Source organism: Microtus pennsylvanicus, chromosome 11 (genome assembly GCF_037038515.1).
Source record: "Microtus pennsylvanicus isolate mMicPen1 chromosome 11, mMicPen1.hap1, whole genome shotgun sequence".
NCBI classification, from domain to species: domain Eukaryota; kingdom Metazoa; phylum Chordata; class Mammalia; order Rodentia; family Cricetidae; genus Microtus; species Microtus pennsylvanicus.
Genome location: NC_134589.1, coordinates 39030329 through 39050229, shown reverse-complemented (window position 1 = coordinate 39050229; position 19901 = coordinate 39030329). Strand labels below are relative to the sequence as shown.

Here is a 19901-nt window from a genome sequence, read left to right as displayed (position 1 = left end):
CCATGTGCTCTGCCTGTTTGCTGCCTCCCAGACTGCTGCAAAAGAGGTGCCTAGCATAGAACCAGGTCCAACCAGTGTGTCAGTCATCTGTCACTAGTAGCTAGGATGCCACCGCTTGTGCGGTGCTGCCTGTCCTACGGAGGCAGTGAGCAGGGATAGGAGATGGACCTTTAAGATGTGCTGTTATTCAGAGAGCCTGCAGCCAGACAAGGCAGCGGATTAACGTCTTTGCCAGAAGGCTTTAGAGAGAACTAGGAGGGAGCTGAATAAAGGTCATTCTAGAACTCAGCCTCGCTACTCTGGGAAGGTGCTTGAGACCTAATATATGTGCCTGTGCTTAGACACATTTCTGAGACCTAATATATGTGCCTGTGGTAGCTGGAGTGTAATTGGCTCCCATAATCTCACAGGGAGTGGCACTGGTAGGTGTGGCTTTGGTGGAGTGGGTATGGCCTTGTTGGAGGAAGTGTGTCACTGTGCAGGTGGGCTTTGAGGTTTCCTATGCTTAAGATATCGCTCAGTGTCTCAGTCAACTTCCTGTTGCCTGCAAGATGCAGGACCCTCAGCTACTCCTCCAACACCATGTCTGTACATGCTGCCATGTTCCCCACCATGATGTAATGGACGGAACCTCTGAAACTGTAATTAAATGTGTTCCTTATAAGTGTTGCCTTGGTCATGGTGTCTCTTTGGAGCAGTAGAAACCCTAACAAAGACGGTGGCTGCCTCACTGTCACCCCTAATGCTCTCCTCTCCTCTACATGTCTGGGTTCATGCAGTTCAAAAGTGTCACTTCTTGCTAGTTAGTACCCGCTGACTTAACCTTGTACTCCTTCAGGAGTGTGTGTCCTGGTGTGAGTGGGGATTAACAGAGAAACAAACTGTTCACAATGTGTACATGACACTCTCTGTGGGGCACAAGTGTGTCTGTACGGCAGAGACTATGATAGCAGCAGAGAATATGATAGCAGTGCCTCCGTCCATCTTTCCTGTCCCCTAGCAGATATGAGTAGCCAACATCATTATCTTCAGAAGGGGAAAGGCTGCTTTTCAGTCGTGGCTTTGCTGGTCCCAGACCGTGGTGGAGTAAATGCATTGCCTGTAGGCCTCTGGTGGGATGGACTAAATCCATTGCCTTTTGGCTTCTGGTAGGGTGGAGTAAATCTATTGCCTGTAGGCCTCTGGTGGGGTGGAGTAAATCTGTAGCCTTTAGGCTTCTGGTAAAAATGCGTGGCACAGTAAAACCCTCCCTTCCCTTTTCAAGTCAGAAAATGAAAGGGGCTGGAGTCCCATTAAGTGTTTCAAGAACCCTTCCCCATGAGTCGAAGACCCTGCTAAGCCACACCTCCTAAAGGCCCCACCACCTCCTAGTAGCACCAGGCTGAACCTTTGAAATTACCACCAGACCCTAATCATAGCCACCCTAGATCCCATGAACCTCTTAACGAGCAGAGACTTTGATGGTTCAAGTTCCTCCTTCTCTCCAGTTGGATCCCACACTCAGATAAAGCAGAGTGTTCTGAGTGGCAGCCACATAGATCATGCAGGCTGTGAAACTTCCCCAGTGAATGCTCAGGCTTCTCATGTCTGGGATCCTCCCGGGGACGGGGAGCTCACTGTGAGGCAGCCCTTGGTATTTATTGCTAGGCATTTCTGACCCGAGACGACTACTCCAATGTCGTGTTCTCTGGCCAGTTCAAGTAGGATTTAGGGGGATCCTAAGACATACCAGTGGTGTGGGGAACATACCAGCTAGAGCTGGAGAGAGATAAGGGTCCCTGTGACGCGCAGACCACAGGGAAGCAGACTGATGGAGCAACATGGTGTGAGGGGAAGGTGTTTAGATGGGAGAAAGATGGACCGTGGTTGTCCTGAAGAGGAGGACCCCTTATCCTGGATGGGGAGCAGACACCTCTTTTCCTAAGGGAAAATCTGTTACTCTGATTATAATACCTGGATCCCAGATGTGTACACACACACACACCCCAGATGTGTACATTACACACACATCAAGTGTGTACATTACTTACACACCAAATATGTACCTTGTACACACCAAATGTCTACATTACATGCACACCCAAATGCATACATTACTTACACACCAAATACATACATTGTACAACCAAATGTTTGTTACACACACCCAAATGTGTAGATTATGCACACCAAATGTGTACATTATACACACGGAAACGTGTAGATTACATAAACACCCACAGACCAAATGTATGCATTATACACTCACACATCAAATGTGTACATTATACACACACACACACACACACACACAGTTACAGAGAGATACAGAGAGAGTGAGCACTCAAGTGAGTAATACTACAGTTTCCTGAAGACACCAAAAAGATGTCCTCCAACTCAGTTAGGTTCTCACTGTCTTCTAGAGACATGCAGACCTCACAGGTTAAGGACTTTGTGCCACAAAGTCACTCCCAATTCTGTATTCTAATTGCAAGTGTGCCCAAGGTTCCTGCACTTGTGGGCCGCCAGGGTACCACAACCCATCGGCTTCCTGACATAGCCACTCAAAGAACTCAGGACAGCTACTCACTGTTCCCAACTCCTGTGAGAACTGATAAAGAGCACAGCCAACGGCCCCATGGAGAGGTGTGCAGAGAGAGATCCGCCCCTTTGAGTCTGGGGCACACCACTGTCCTGTCACGTGTGTTTGCCAAGCCAGCAGCTTCCCATGCCCCTCACTGTAGGCTTCTAATGGAGGATCCCCTAAGTAGACACAACTGGAGAAATCCCTGAGGTGTTGGTGTTCAGCCCAGACTACTAGTCCCAAAGTGCCTAGGGCCAATGGGTGGGACTAAAAGTTTCAATTCTCTAGCCCTGTGGTTGGTTCTTCTGCCAATCAAGGTGCCCCCCCCCATATCAGCACATTGGCATAACTAGCTCAAGTGTGTTTGGGGGGCTTTCTGTGGTTGTCAAAGCCTGATCCTCTCACCCTTTCTAGGGGAATTCCAGAGTCTGGGCGGTCCCTGAGGGAACAGAGGACAAGACTAAGTACACAGATCTTAAATCACAGAATCACTCTTCCCCCAGGACAGAAGAGCTGGACCAGAGTCCCAGATCTGGAGCCTGGGATGCAGCTGAGCTGCTGTGACCTCTGTCCAAGGTTGAAATCATGGCTGTGCTCAGAAGGGATGTAGGGCAGAGGTCATGAGGGCCTTCTTGGCTTGATGCTGCTGTCTTACCACTGCTAACAAGACCCCAGGGTGGAGCTTTCTCGGCACACTTTGACCTTCTCTTTTTTTTCTTTTTTTCTTTTTTTTGGTTTTTCGAGACAGGGTTTCTCTGTGGTTTTGGAGCCTGTCCTGGAACTAGCTCTTGTAGACCAGGCTGGTCTCGAACTCACAGAGATCCACCTGCCTCTGCCTCCCACGTGCTGGGATTAAAGGCCTGCGCCACCACCGCCCAGCTGACCTTCTCTTTTTTAACCTTGCCGTAAGGGCTGCGTGCAGGCTAAGCAAGCAATCTGCCACCCAGGTACATCCCAGCCCAACTGTAACCTTCTGAGTGGGACCTTTCTCTTTCCCCTGTGCTGGGAGCGTTGACTGCCAACTTCTCTGCCTTCTGTATCTTCCCACAATGGAGGACCTGGTGCTTGGCAACCAACGCCAACTGCAGGCACTTCAAACACACAGAACACAGGGGTTATCTTGTTAGGCCTGGGGAGCAGGTGGCCTTAGCGATGAAGAGGATGTAGGTGCTTTATGTGGCCTTTACAGAAGCTATGGACTTCAGAAGACCTCAAAAACGCCTAGTTGAATGTTCCATCCAACATTTGGAGTCTGGAGGGTGAGGGCAGTAGAGGTATGACTGATCTGGCCTCATTCCCACATGGCCTGCACAGCAGGACCCCAGGGTGGGATCGGACCTGAATTGCTGTCATCTCAGGCTTCTTGGAATGAAAAGAAAAAAACCAACCTGTGAACCAGCATGGCTATGCAGTGAACCAGCCCAGCTGTGCAGTCCGGACAGGCTTCTTGGAGACAGAGGCACCTCTAAATCTATCCAAATGGTGTGGATTCTAAGAAGCAGTAGTGAGGAAATATACTCCAGGAGTTTGGGAATGTCTGGGAAGGTTCTGGGTTCAGTTCCATGCAAGACTCACTATTCCCACCTGCTGGGCTTCCAGGACCCTATAGTAGAAGTAGGTAGGGGCAGGAATGTGGGAGTGAGACAGACGGAGTGCACCTCTACCCAGAGGGCAGTGGGAGGCACCCTGTACCCCATGCCAACAGAGCTCTAGTTGGGGAGCCTTGCCCTCCTTGCCCAGCTAACCTCATGGGTGATGAGCTTCGGATATCTGTTGCTTCTAGCTCCCCGTGGCCCCTGGGATCAGTAGCCTGTGTTCTTTCGCTTCCTCTGGCTGCTGTTCGCATCTGTGGGCAGGAGCGTGCTGGAGAACAAAGTAACATTCCTCTGCTCCAGTGCTCAAGTGGCTCCCCACTGCTAAGCCTCAACGGATAAACATTATTAAGGGGGCTAGAACCTATAAGACAGGTAGAACCTGCGTGAAAATCTACAATGAAGCTGCCGCTGGGAGTGAGGCTGCTCTGTAGAGCCCCGGGGATCCAGGGAATGTTGGAGAACCTTCAGAATCGGTCTAAGCTCTTCCGCCTGACATTCAAGGGCTTGGCCCTCTTGGTGTCAGGCCGCCTAGTCCAGTCCCGGCACTCTACACATCTCTACCACATGCTCCGCCTTCCAAACTGCCTTTTAGCCCTGACTCTTGTTCTTCCTTCCTGCAATGTCTCTGACCTCACCCAGTCCCTCAGCACACAGAAGTCCCAAACCCAATGCCTCTGCTACGTCATGTTTCTGGTTCTCTGTGTGGGTTGCTGGTGCCAGAGCCAGGCACTCCCGTGAAGGCTCCCAACACTTCCCACCCTTTAGCACGTTATTTATGTACTTGTCTGGCCTCCCTGTTAGCCAGCAAATTCCTTAAGGGCGGACTCTACCTTCTGCAGCCCTCTCTCCCAGCGGTTCCCAGCAGGGTCTCTGAAGAGCTGAACTGGATAAATATTTATTTGGTGGATGTCTGTGAGAGTTGGCTCCAAACCCTACTATTTCATAAGGCACTCGAGGCCAGCTGCTCCATGGAATCTCAGCCACGCCCTGTCCGTAGCAAGACCACTATCTATGAGAAATTGGAGACAACAAACCAGCCTTGGCAGAGTAGAGAGAAAGCACAGAGAAGTGTGTACCCATATCTCAAGGAACAGGACCTAACCCACCCGGAGGAGGAAGAAAGGAAAGCCCCGTCTGTAAGAAGTCGAGCATCAGTGAAGCCCGGGAGCTTAGCAGATGGAAAAGCTAGCAAGTGTGAGGCACAGAGGTCCGGGAAAGATGGCTGGGGTTGCTCGGGGGTGTGGGTTGGGAAAGGCAAGGTTACAGAAAGAGCGGACAGGAGAGGGTAGGGATTGATGCTCATGGTGCTGAGAGACTAAGGGGGCATTTGGGAGTGTTATCAAGGCACAGAAAGTCAGCACCTTGGTTAAGAGGACAGACCTGCCATGAGGCAGAAGTCCTTTGAGATCCTAACAGGGATTTCTTCCTCTCCGGACCCATCTTTGCCTAGGGTTGGTGCCACCCACCGTGGGCTGGCCCCTCCCACACGGATTGTTGGTGGACAGTTAACCCCCCTTGCAGGTCCTCTAGAGTTTCTTTGCTTTTCTTGGTGCACACACCTGGGCTTTCTGTCCCAGGCATCATGGTTTCCAGCTTCCGGTGACCTGGTCCAAGCTGCAGGCTATGTCAGACTCTTAGAAAATGAGGAGTTTAGAACTGAGGCAGGGACTTCAGCCCAGACAAAGTATAGGAGCAGAGTACTAGGGGTGAAGAGAATGGCCTGCTAGGGCTCACAAGGTTCACTCCTTCCACTTTGGCTCTCTCCAGCTGTCCTTGCCGAAGTCCCTATAGTCGGATCTCACTCTGCACCTCATCTTTAGAACCTAAGTCGGGCGGTCTCTGGTCTGCAGTCACAGTGAGACCAGTCTGACCCCTCAGTAGAACTGTCAAAACTTCCAGTTCATTCATGTATAAGGAAGCCGCTAATGACACCCACTGGGGAAGTGGTTGATGGGCATTCACTCCAGCTGTGTGTCCTGGGCACCCCTCTTAGCCTCCCTGAACTTCATTTCTTTCATTGACAAAACTAAGGACACCATTGTTCTCCCCAGGGGTTATGGTGAGGACCAGTGACATGACCCAATGCCTTGCACTTCAGATGCAGCTCTTGAAGGTTAGTTAGATCCTCATGCACCCTACCCCTAAACAGGTAGGGTCCTGCTGCTTGCTGTAGTCCTCATCTCTGCTCAACCCTCACCAACAGACTGGGGGGCTGACTTGTCTCCTCAGCTCTCCCTAGAGCTTCTCTACCAAGCCCCGCCCCTTACCCAGCAGGTATGCTAGCATGCAATCTCTCTGTCTCTCTCTGTGTGTCTCTGTCTGTCTGTCTCTGTTCACACACACACACACACACACACACACTCCTTTCCTTTCCTTTTCTGTTGTTTGGGCTAATTGTTTATTAGGAGATGCATGCAGGCGGCCCACGCTGGTGGGGGGCTCAGCTTGCTCCGCTATAATTAGGATAATGCACATTAGTCATTTAGTGTAACTCGGCGCTGCGCCCTCCCCCGCCCTCCCCCGCAGACTCAGTTCCAGCCTAGGCCTGCAACTTTGCACAGGTACTGGCCTCCTTCTCAGTCCTCCCCAGCCCTCCTTCTGCCCTGGCTCCCTCCTCCCTCTCCTCACAGCAGCGACTGTGCTCACCCTCCCTCCCTCCCCCAGGCCTTCCCTCCAGCCTCCTCTCAATCTGTCTTAGTTCAGGTCTCTTTCCTTCCCCAGACCCTGCCTCACCCGCTGGGTTAGGTAGGTGGATTTCAGAGCAAGTCAGAATTCTGCAGGGGATGGTCTCAAGCCCTCCCTCGGCCTGTCCCTCCCACACTGCCCTCCTTGCTGCTGTATGCAGCCCCTTCCTGGCTGGCAAAGGCAGGTCTTTGTCTCCAGGGCCCTTTAGTGCTCTGTCCCTGTGGTTGTTTTCATCCCTGTGCTCCTTGCCTTTTGTCCACTTGACGCAAGCCTAGACCTGTCTAGGAAGAAGGGGTCTCAGGTGAGGAATTATCTCCATCAGATTGGCCTGTAGGCACATTTGTGTGTGTGTGGGGGGGGCATTTTCTTGACTAATGATTGATGTAGGGGGTCCAGTGATGTCCCTGGATGGGTGGGTCCTGTAGCTGGCTGAGCAAGCCAGTAAGTAGTGTTTTCCCATGGCCTCTGCTTCAGTCCCTGCCCCCAGGTTTCTGCCTTGGTTTCCTCTGATGATGGAGGCAAAATGAACCTTTTCATCCCCAAGCTGCTTTTGGTCATGGTATTTTATTAGAGCTATAGGCACCCAAGCTAAGACATTCACCATCTTCCCCAGTCACTAATGCTTACTTCAAACCCTAGAAACCTTGCCTTGCAAGAGGTTCTATCTATGGAGGTCATGATGGGGTCTCAAATAGTGATAGTTGAACAGGGAGCTTTCCATGCCGTGGGTGCTGGCCTGGACAGGGGCTGCAGATAGGGACAAAGGGCTAGCACCAGAGTCTCAAGGATCCCTTTCATCTCTCAGTGTACACCCACTAACTGACCCCAGGCCCTTGACCCCACTTCCTCCATCCCTGCCCACCCACCCCCATCACAGAAGAGTCCTCACACGGGAGGTCATGACTACTGGGCCTTCCACAGTAGCAGCTCCAGGGCATGAGCCGCTGAGCTGGAAGCACAAAGCCTCTTGGTCTTCACAGGTCTCTGGAGGCAATCCTGGGGTCACCGATGCAGATGGACCAGCAGACAGAGGCTCTCGACACAGACAGGCATAGGGAGACAGAGTCGCTGAACTGGCAAGGGAAGGTTCTCTCCCCTAGGCCTGAGCCTCTGGGCTCCCTGTAGCCCAGGGACAGCAGCCTGGGTTGTACCTCCTCTAAATCACAGGTACTCACACCCCACTGTAGCTTTGCCTTCTCGCCTTCCGTGTCTCCACCCCTTCATGCAAGTCTCTCCCAGAATGCCACTACAGCGGAGAATGGCAGGGACTAGCCAACTCCCAGGACCAGCTCTGGGCTGGCAGGCAGAGACCCAGGGAGCTCTGGTTCTGATACTGTGGTGGCTGTGTACTGTGAGCAGTCTGTACTCAAGGGGCCTCGGGTTCCCTGAATCAGCATCAGCTAGCTGATGTCGCTGCAGAAGCTTCGTGGGCCCCTGGTCACCTGCCCTGGGGTACCTGCTGCTCTTCCTGACTCTCGGATGCAGGCCCCCTGCTCTGTCTGGGCTGCTCCAGTGGCCTTCTCTCTAAGGAGCTGCAGCTGTCTCGATGGTGAAGGGTTGTGGATAGCAAGCAAAAGGAGTAGCTAGTTCAGGATGGGTGAGCCAAGAAGGGATGCAGGGAGCCTGGCAGAGGTCCTGAGACTGTGCACATACATGTTAGCAGGCACAGCCTCCTCACTAAGACCACCTCACTCATTCATTCATTCATTCACTCATTCATACAGTGCTCCATTCAGCAGGAAACTGGTACCAGACTGTGTGCTGAGTGCCAGGAATCAAGAGAACAGCTGGGCCTACCCAAAGCAGGAAACAAACCCCACTGTCAGCAAAGGAGCACCAGCATTGGGGTTCCACATGGGAGGGAGGACATTCAGTAGCTGGGTCTTGGAGGACCCCGAGGCACTGACCCGTGAGGACATGTGGGGATGCAGTTAATGGTGGTGATAATCACATTTAGGCCTCAGCCAGACTGCTGACATCGTGTGGGCAGTTCTTCACTAGACTCTTAAAGGCATTCCCTGGAAGAAGGTGTTGTTCTCACTCCATTTTACTGAGTAAGAGGGGACCCGAGGTGGAGTGCAGAGCCCCTACTCAGGGCCACACAGCGGATAATGGCTGAGCCTGCTGGCCACAGCCTTGATGGCCTATGTCTTCTTCTTGATGTCCTTTCGGTGAAGAGATGTGGATGTGGGGCCCCTGAAAAGGTTACAGCAACAGAGACGGGAATCTGTCCTGTGTCCCACCCACAGGGCATTCACGGAAGCCTTGGGTTCGGTCCAGCATAGGGTAGGGGAGTAGGGGGTGCCAGTCTTTGGGGTTGCTTCAGGATCTAGGGGTACAAGGAGGCTACTGAAGCATCTGGGAACTCTAGGCTGCTGGAAGCTTCTCCACTCTTCTTCCCCCATCTACCTCCATCTGCTGTGGGAACTAGCCTGTAGCTGGTTAGAAGCATCCTTGAGCACTTAGAAGCATCCAGAAGCAACCCCATGCTGGTCACTGGGTGGGTCACCAAAGCTGGAGCTACTTGGCTCTGGGGCTTAAGCAGAGGACCTTCACCCCAGACACAGGGAGACCCTGCCTGTGAGGAGGAGGCCCAGCTACCAATGCTTTGTCCCTTTGAGATGCATTTTGTCCAGAACAGACCTCCCTGGCTCACCCATGTGGCACAGGGCAGGGATTGGCTTCGCCCGTGCTAGGAGGTTGAGTCCCAGAGAGCACAGGGGCTCTGACACGGGTCACACAGCAGGCCACAGGTAGGACCTCCTGGCTGGCTTCTAGGGCTCCCAGAGCTCACACTCCTCCCAGTCTCTGTGCTTCTTGGGACCCTGCATTATGCACCTGTCACCTCTTAACTTCTCCCATTTAACCTAAGAGAAATTGACAGGACACTTCCCATAGGCCAAACAGTGTTCTAAGTACTGAGGAAACCATGTCAGCCTTTCCCTCCCCTTGAGCTACATGAGCAATGAGTGTTGGTAAAGAAACAGAGGAAGAAATGAACGTGTGACACCAGCTCCATCCCTGAGGACACCAATTTACCTACAGTGACTTTGTGAACTAGACCGTGACACTGATTTTACAGGTGTAAGAAATGGAGGCTCAGAGAAGTTAAGCAACCTGCGAAAGGTCACCCAGCTAGACATGTCAGAGCTGTCACTTAAATATGAGTTTGTGCAACAGCAGAGCCCCACAGGTTTTCTTCATTTTCAACAGTCCTTTATTTTTATCCTCAGAACAGCTTCTACCACTTTTCTTCCTTTAAAAAGGCATTTATTGTTTTCAATTTTATAAGCCGTACATGTTCATTGTAGACAACTGAGAAATACATAAAAGGATGAAATAAAAAATTGACAGTCACCCAAACTCCCCCCAGCCCAAGATAACACCATTAGCATCCTGATGCATCCTCTCCCCGGCTGGTCTGCATCTGCACACGTTGTTCCCTGGTGCTTGGCAGCCCTTCTCAGCCAGCGCACCTTCTCCTCCGAGTCCCTCCCCTTTGCACACGTCATCAGCACCCGATCAGGTCTTCATTTGCATATATTTGCATGTTTAACCCAGTTCTCCTTTCAGACATTTTAAGTTGTCTCTTGTTTACTGGGCTCATGACTACAAAGCCAATTTCTGTACTAATCCTCCATCGTGTTCCTGCTTATGAGTCTCCCGAGGGAGGGTTTGCTGAGGAAAAGACGTGAAGGGTTTCAAATCCTTTAAAATTGTGTGTGTGTGTGTGTGTGTGTGTGTGTGTGTGTGTGTGTGTGTGAGAGAGAGAGAGAGAGAGAGAGAGAGAGAGAGAGAGAGAGAGAGAGAGAGAGATATGGAGGATTGAACCCAGGGTCTTGCGTATGCTAAGCTGGGCTGTGACTGGCATCCCCAGTCCCTTGATGACACCTTTGAGGCTGGAGTGTTTGCTCGGCAGTAGGCAGTTGTTGCCGGACACACATCAGGCCCAGGCCTTTTCTTTGATCCCGAGCCCTGGTGGAGGCAGGGACGGTGCATGCGGTGTGAACTTGCTTCCTAGACAGTTTGTGTGGTTGGCGCTATTGCTGTGGGGCCAGGGAACACCCTGCGTCTTTAATACTTGCAAACAGTGGATGTCGTTTGTTTATTATCTAAATGAGCTTTCTCCAAAGCAAGGTTTCCCCCATGGCAGTCTGCCCCACAGGGACACTGGTTGCCATATTATTCAATTTCCTTTTTCCTGCTGGGATATAGGTCACGGAGGGTAGAAAACAGCGTTCTAAGCCAGACCCACTGCTCAGCTCAAGGAGAGAAGGCCTGGGCTCACTACTCCCTGGGGCAGAGTCCTCTTCCATGCCAGCTTTAACTTCTTCTACCATGCAGGGTTGGATAGTTGGTGGCAGGATGCCCCCTGAACATGGATGACATGGCCCCTAGGAAACCCATCACCTGCCTTTCCTTTCCCCTCGTTTGTTCATCCACCCGGGCCTGTACCCACCCACAGGTCCGATGAACAGGCTTCCTCTGGCACTGGTAGTCCAGGCACTGCCATGGGCTCTGGGTGTTTGTCATCATAAAATGTCATCATTGCTGCCCTTCAGCTGTGAGAATCTGCCCCTTTGGTGCCCTCGGTGCTCTTCCAATTAAACTTCTGTGATGCTAACTACATGTATCCAGGGTTCAGGTGGACACGGAAATCTGGAACTAACTCCTGTGGGATCCCAACTGTGTCGGCCTGCCTGGGTCTCAAGGGCCTATCAGCTCTTCTTCATTCCAGCTTCAAAGCAGGGACTGAAGGGTCCCCAGACACCAACCTTCTCTGTGACCCACATGCCTGTATACACACACACACACACACACACACACACACACGTCACAACCATCTCTTAGCACACAGACCAGCACCCATGAGCACAGCTGGGCTCCATTGCCTCAAACTCACCAAAGCTAATGACACTTTTTTTTTCTAATTTGAAAGTGATTAGTTTTAATTTAGGGACAATTAGAGGTAGAGGCAGGAGGCATCTGATCGTGATTAGATGTAGGGAGGTGGCCAGTGCCCCCAGCCCTGAGCCTCCAGGGAGATTTATTTCTGCATTCAATAAAAAAAGAGGAGAGGACTAGCCTCTGCACCCAGTCATCGACCATATGCCTAAGGCCCATCTGAAGTGCTGAGGGCGGGAATTCTGTCCACCCGCCTTCTCCTTGCACGAGTCCCCAGCATCATAAAGGCGTATGACTGCCATTTGTCCAGCATCTACTGGGAGCCTCACTGTACTGCATAAAGCCAGTCTGGCCCCTGGCTGTCATATCCCAGCTCGGATGCAAAGGCAAATACAACAAAACTCAGGCTCGCAGGTCTAATAGCAGAAGTGGTTTTGAGGGTCCTCCATACAGACCAACTGAGGTGATCTGGCATCCTCTGGTCCCAGGACAATAACCACTGAGTAATTATGTGGGAGCTCTTTGATGCTCTGCTTGATACTGGCTCCAGAACTGGAGCTGCACAGAGAGACCAGAGGCAGAAGAGCTTCAGGGGCTGGGGATTGCCAACACCTGAGAGAAATGCCTCATCCCCAGATGCCCATCCCACGGGCAAGCCGTCCCGTGTGTCCTGGTAGATTGGATGCCCTTTCTGCAGGACACTGCTCATTCCTTCATCTTTCCAATAGTAGGAAGGATCGACCTAGTCCCGCCCTTACAGGAAGGGTCCCTGGCTAGGCATAACCTGGGAGGCTTTGGGATGGTCTGAATGTCCATCGCTATCCCACGTGCAAAAGATGGACAGTACCAGCAAGATTTCTTCCTCTATCACACACAATCATGTACTGGAGGAAACGGAGGCTGTGAAGGGGCAGGAGCAGCCCGTTCTCAAGTAATGATTTTCCAGGAACACCAGGATAAGGTGTAGCGGGTGGGTGGCTTGGGCACCTGAGACATGTCATCTCGCAGTTCTAAGAGCAGACAACAGAGGTGGTGTGGGTGGAATCTATTGCAGCGAGAGCCTCTTCCTACTGGTCCCTTGTGTCTCGTGTCATCTTGCCTCTGGGTACACCTGTCTGCTGTCCCCTTATGAAGACATCTTGTCACACTGAGCCCGCAGCTTCCCAATACCTGCCGGGCCTCTTTAGAGACTTTATCTGCAGACAGCCACATGCTGAGATCTTGGTTGTCTGAACTAGGAGGACATAGTCCAGCTCCTGACACACATCAGAAGACAAAAAAGACAGAATCCTCTTGTGCAGGGGATGCTAACAAGGAAAAGAGACCCAGGTACCAAAATGTGGCCAGAGGCACAAAGGCAGAGCCAGGCACTATAGCTGAAACCGAAGAGCCAGGTGACCTTGGAGCCTAGGGTCATGCCAGTGAAGTGCTGTGGGTAGCCTGTTGGGGGGGCGGGGACTGAGCAGGCACGGGTGAGATTCTCATGTGCATGCATGCATAAGGCAAGGGGCATGCATAGGCTTCCAGGCCAGTTTGCAGGTTTGTCGTGAAGGTCATCGGCAGCTGCTGTATGTGAGTCTGCCAAAGCTGATCCCAGCTGTCCTTACCACCGTCTTACCCGTCAGGTTCCTCTTACTCTCCTGCCACTGACATGCCCTGACCTCCATCTTTGTGTGGATCTCCAGACACTACCCCACATCTGTCTGTCTTTAGTAACCTTCAGGGGTGCAAATGTATGTAATCCCAGAACTTGGAGGCAGAATGATCCCAAGTTCAAAGTCAAACTGGGTTACATGGTGAGACCCTGTCTTAAATACACCAGAGAGAGGCAGGGGAGACAGAGACAGACAAAGAGAGAAGCTGAGACTTCCAGGTGTTTCTTCTCCCTAGGAGGTCTTGCTCCACGAAGTCCAATGTTTACAGCTCTCTGCTAAGTCTCAGGACACCGTGTGTGTGTGTGTGTGTGTGTGTGTGTGTGTGTGTGTGTGTGTGTGTGTCAGCACTTACACTCAGGAGGCACATGTTCACTAGCTCTGAAACCATGGCCTCTGAGTGACCTCTACTGACTCCATCAGCCCTACTTCCTGTACTTTGCAGCCACCCAAGAAAATGTTTAGTGCCTCCCCTATTTCCCAAAGGAAACCAGAGCCTCTAGAGGCCAGGCAGCTTCCTTTTGACTGAAGACACAGGATCCAAGGCAGAGACCAAACCTCTTCCACCACAGAGGACAGCCAGCAGGATACAGTGACTCAGAGTTTCTCTTAGGGGGGTGGGAGATGCGGGTGACAGGGGCTGCTGTGGGTCACCATGCCACAAACAGGAAAAGGGGCAGTGCTCTGTTCAGCTTGAATGCTGGCTGTTTGCTTAGGGCGGGCACTCCCATTCAGAAGCTTAGTGTCCTTATTTATAAGGTCAGGGAAAGAGGCTAAGAGCCACTAAGAGCCAGAGTCAGAAGCCTCCCCCATCCGGGACCCATCCAGGCTCCTCTGGAGGCTTCACCAAGGAGAAAATTACCACGCAGAGAAATTCATCCTTTCAGTGAACATTGGCTGAGGGTCTACTGTGTATCAGCCACGTCCTAAGTGCTTGAGTAATACAGGACACTTCTTGTTGTCATTGACCTGGGGGAGCAAAGTTCTGGTGGACAGAAGAAACCACAGTTCCCTGCACAGTCCACCAAGTCAGTTGAGTGGCAGTCCTATGAGGGAACTAAATCTAGAAAGGCTCTCTAGTTTTCTGTGCCTGGGATGTAACACCATTGGTAGAGCGTCTGCTTAGCATGCAGGAAGCCTTGGATTCAATGCTTACTACCTAAAAAAAAAAAAAAAAAAAAAGTCTGCTGCAATCCTAGCACTCCTGAAGTAGAGGCAGGAAGGTCAAGAGTTCAGGTCATCTTCTGCTACATAGCTATCAAGGGCTACATGAGACCCCACCTTCAAAGAAGGGGAGGAGAGAAAGAAAGGGAGGGCAGAGCCTAGGATATCTGCAGAAGTGGAGCTCATTCAACAGTCACTCAGGAAAGACACCCCTGACCAAAGATGGGTGCTGTGTGACAAACTTTCCCTCAACCCCACACAGGGATCCCATGACAGACCAACGTATAGATAACATCAGAGTCCATCTTGGTGAACCAGTGGCTTTTACTGGAGTTACTTTCAGGAATATGGGTGAGGGGTTACTTACAGGAGCAGGAATGACTCGAAGGCAGCTGCATTGACAGAGCTCACCCCAGCATGGGTGGCCGCTCACCGCGCTGGGAACCTGGAGCAGGTGCACAGCCTGCAGGTAGCTCTGCAGGTTGGAGAGTGGCCTTTTTGGGGTGAGTCTGGTCTAAACCTCTCAGGGCAGCTCTGTGGTAGCTGGCCGGTCCCAACTTCTCCCAGGCAGCTGCTCTGGTCTGACACTATGTAGCTCTTTTGAGTCTTCTTTGACAGATCAGCTTGTCTGAGTCTTAGCAGCACAGCTCCCCCCCCCCCTAAGAGGGACTCTCAACTTTGTTTACTGTGTCTAGGATGGACCTAGAGAATTTGGTCAGTTTCAGGGAGTTCTTGAAGCTGGTTGTTTTAAAGTTGTTAACCTCCCTGCTTAAGGAGCTCCCCTGCAGGATAGAATGTTTTGATCTCAGGACAAATTGTTACACAAATGTCTGTAAGAGGCAGAAAGCTTGCTATCAGGGAAAAGGGCTCCAGGGAACAGCCCATGCAAGCCCAGGGCCTGCAACCCTGGCAGCTCTGCCCTACAACCCCGCTCCCCAGGCAGGCCCCAAAGGGTGCCTCAGATTCATGGGACACAGAAGGTGATTTGGAAGATTTGATAGTTTGACTCTGCCAGGCTGGCCTCACCCCAGAAGACAGAGGGGCTGTCCCCATCTCTTCCTTTACTTCCATTAGAGTCCAGTGCCCTTTGGGTGGCCTCCGCTCCCAGGCTGCCTCCAAAGGCTCCAGATGGTCAGCCATGAAGAGAGTAAAGGGGGCAAATGGGGATAAGAGTCACTTAGCAGCCTCCAGGAGGTTCGCGGGGCTGTTGGTGAGGGCAGGGCCAGGTCAGGGTTTTGACCTCCCACCCTGCCTGGCTCTCCCTGTCTGCATTCAGAACACAGCCCACGACTGTTGCTGCTACTCCAAGCCAGAGGGCAAACATGGTGCAATTCCACTTCAGCCACAGTCTTCACAGCCCCTTCACAGATAGCAGAGCCCCCACTCTCCTGAGACCGCTCTTCCCGCTCTCAGGATCCCTGGGAGGACTGGGGCTGATGTCACTTCTGTGATTTTAGGTGGCAACAGAGGCTAGAAGTAGGAAGCCATTCGTGCAAGGAGAAGCCTTGGTCGAGAATCTGAGCCAGTATCAGCTCACTGGCCTCCTGCTGCTCTCAGAGCTGGCTGGCTGGTGCCCTGACATTTTGTTTCCACACAGCTTAGAGGCCAGCCCTGAAGCTGCTCTGCTAGAGGGGACCAGGCCAGGCAGAAAGGCTCTCTCCATCACCACAAACACCTCCCAGAGCCCATCATAGCTGCTTGCTCTCCTCCATTCCAGTGCTTGCCAGGACTTGTAGGGAGCAGCAGGGATGAAGAACCAAGGCCTGTTGGAGCCCTGAGAGCAGAGGAGGGCAGCCTGGTGGAGATATCCTTGGCTTCCAGGGACCAATGGTACCCCTGGGTGACCCTGTGGGCTGCTGGAGAGAAGACAGGTTAGATCAAGTGACCCTCATACCACAATGGATTCTGGGACCTAGCAAGGGCCCATTGCTTTCGGGTTTTGATTTCCAGTTTGTTTTGAGTTGGTGTCCCCACGTAGCCCAAGCTAACCTCAAACTTGCCATCTTCCTGCCTCAACTTCCTATGTGCTGGGATTATAGCCAGCACATCAGATTTAGTTACCTTAGCTTTTCTTTTTCCATTTTCGTGTGTGTGTGTGTGTGTGTGTGTGTGATATCCATGTGTGTATATGCATGCTTGCATTGTACAGACACATGTGTAAGAGTTGCTCCTGCACACGTGTGCATGTGTGTGTAGAGGCCAAAGGTTGATGTTGGCAAATCAACCTTGATCACTCTTCCACCTATTCACTGAGGTGGGGTCTCTCAGTCAAACCCACAACTCCCCTGTAAGGTGAGTCTCATTAGCAAGCTTGCGCTGAGGGTCCTATCCTCACCTTCTAAAGCTCAAGTTGGAATTCCAAGGTGGCTTGGTCTGCCCACTGAGCATTCACATGGGTTCTGAGGATTCGAACTCTGGCCTTCATTGTTGCATAGGAAGCACTTTAGCCACCGAGCCACCTCCCTAGCCTTACCTTAACTTTGAATTGGAAAATTAAACTGCAGGTTTTAAGTAGGTTAGAGACACTGGAGACTCAAGAGCAGGGCACTTGGACTTCACAGCTTTTGTGAGGAATCAGTACGTATGTTTTTGAATCTGGCAAGGTTTAAATGACATTGAGGACACCAAGGGTATGGGTGAACTGTATGGAATGCCACGTACTGACTGGGGTCTCCATTGCCTGACATGGATGGAGGGTCTGCGGTCATTCATGGCAGAGTGCTTGGACTGGCTAAAGGCTCCCTGGAGGCTAGGATAAGGCCATAAAGCCAGAGATGAGAGCACCCTTTCACAGGGTGGAGGCTGCATCCCAGAGGGATTCCTGGAGAAGGTGGCACGGAGTCTACAGCCTGCTTGTATAAGGAGAAAATTGGAGGGAAGAGCAGAACATGAACAAGGAGAGGCAGTAAGGGAGAGGGGTGACAGTGAGGTGCCCCGTTAAAAGCTGGGGCTAGGAAAGAGCACTAGAGCCAAGGGGCCCTGGATGCCACATGTCAAAGACATTGAATTTCTCAGTAAGGTGCCCCCCGGTGGGCTGGGGTTTTCCTGTGAGAGTAGGCAAGAGAATCTTTAATGTGGAACATATTTCCATCCTGTTGCATAAATTCCATTTTTAAAAAATGTAATTCGCAAACACGAATGGCATCCAGCACCTGGCTGGGCATCAGCACCACTTTGATTCGGGTTGAAGGGATAAGTTCAGAAAGCTTACAGGAAAACACAAAATGGACTTCCAACCACATACCCTTATCTACAGGCCTTTCCTTGTCCCAGGACTTGAGCAGGGAAGTCCCATCTGCGCCCAGGAGAAAGGGGGTGAAGTCCCCAGGTGAGGGGAGTGCAGTGCAGCTCAGGACACAGCAGTGATCAAGACAAAAATAGTCAGAACCTGTTAGCTTTCTTGATGGCTCGGGAGGAGGAGCCCCTTTAGGATTAGGAGACGGAGGACAAAGTCCCCCAGTTACATAGTGTGTGGCGAAGGGACTTGAGATAACAGGGGCTCCTGGGATCCTACACCATTTGGGAGGGCAGGTTTGAATCTTCTCCTGAGATTGACGGTGACAGGTGCCCTTCACCTTCAATCCTTCATCTGTAAGATGTAAGTGACTGAGTGTATAGAGATCACAGTGCCACTCCTAAAATTGATGTGGAGATCAAATACTTTAAAAGGTGCCAAGTGCCAAATGCCAGCCCAGTGTAGAGTGACAAAGATCACCAAGTCAACCCTCTGGTGCTGGAGCAGGGCATGAGCAGTAATCCTCTGTGCACAGAACTTTGGCAGGTGAGGCAGCAACCATTTACTCATTTTGCAGTGTTGTGGGGAAGGGGCTTACGCCACAGCTCGCGGTGGGTCAGAGGACAACTTGTCGACGTCAGTTCTCTCCTTCCACTATGTGGGTTCAGGAGATGCAACGCAGGTTGTCAGACTGGACAGAAAGTGCCTTTACCTACTGAGCCAACATGGAAATCCATTATTTTGCAGGTTTTCAGGACAGCCCCACTGAAGGTTCTCTGGGGAGATGGGATGGGTGAATTAGTGGGGGTTGTGGGAGGAATAGTGCCATGAGGCCCCCAGAGGTCTCTTCTGATCATTCCGGACCTCTGTGCTTTCTGTCCATAGCCGCCAGCCGCTCCCACCCAGCCAGCCCCAGTCCCCCAGGATCGCAAGCCAGCCCTGTGCTACCGGTTAGCTACCGCCTGTCGCACACACGACTAGCCTTCTTCCTGAAGGAGGCGCGGCCCTCGCCGCCAGCCACAATCAACGGCTCCCTACAGCGCTCAGAGCCCTTCGTGGTGTTCCAAACCAAGGAGCTGCCGGTTCTCAACGTGTCCCTGGGACCCTTCAGCACCAGCCAAGTGGTGGTGCGGGAACTTCTGCAGCCGTCCAGCACCCTGGACATCCCCGAGCGCCTGACGGTCAACTGGAAAGTACGTGCTTTCATCGTGCGCGCCCGCGTGCCCGTCTCGCAGCCCGTGGCACAGGTGCTTTTCTATGTGGCCGGTCGCGACTGGGACGACTTCGGGGTCACCGAGCGGCTGCCCTGTGTCCGCCTGCACGCCTTCCGGGACGCACGTGAGGTGCGGAGCTCGTGTCGCCTGGGCGGGGCCTTAGCCACCTGCTTGGTGCGCGCTGAACTGCCCCTGGCCTGGTTCGGACCCCCGGCTCCGCCTGCGCCGCCCAGCGCCCGCCGCAAGTCCCCCGATGGACTGGAGCCCGAGGCGACAGCCGAGAGCCAGCAGGTAGAACTCTACTATACGCTGCATGCCCCCGATGCAGCGGGCGGCTGCGGGAGCGCGCGGCGCGGCCCCGGGCCGGGAGCAGCCGCGCGTGGCGAAACCCCCACGCAGCACCCGCTGCTACGCATTGGCAGCATCAGCCTGTTCCGGCCACCGCCACGTAGGGCCGTTCAGGAGCATAGGCTGGACAGCAACTTGATGATCCGCCTGCCCGACAGGCCACTCAGGCCTGGAGAGGTACTCAGCATTCTTCTCTACCTGGCACCCAACTCCTCCTCCGCTGCCAGCCCCAGCGTGGAGCATTTCACACTCAGGTAAGACACCTGAGAATAAGAGGGGCTTCCTAGCCCAGGTGAAGTACATCTCTGACCCTTCAGAACCTCAACATCTTCATCCTGTCTCCTCCAGATACACCTCTTTAGAGCAGCTACATCTCAGAGCCTGTTTGTCCTTATATCCAACGCAACCACAATTTCTTTTTTTAAAATTATATTTTTTGTTTTGTTTTGTATGAGTGAAGCCTGCCTGGTATTGCCCTCTTGTGGGGGTTAGAGGGCAACTCTCAAGAGTTTCTATGTCCATCATGTGGATTCAGGGATC

The 19901-nt window shown here is 52.4% G+C and overlaps 1 protein-coding gene across 1 annotated transcript in view; it reads left to right on the top strand.

The window, feature by feature from the left end:
• Positions 1-19901, top strand: part of Tmem132e (transmembrane protein 132E) — a 54981-nt gene that overhangs the window by 24388 nt on the left and 10692 nt on the right. Inside the window, exon 2 of the mRNA XM_075991391.1 lies at positions 18685-19615. Coding sequence (XP_075847506.1) covers positions 18685-19615 — 931 coding nt within the window. The remainder of the gene's footprint in view (positions 1-18684; positions 19616-19901) is intronic.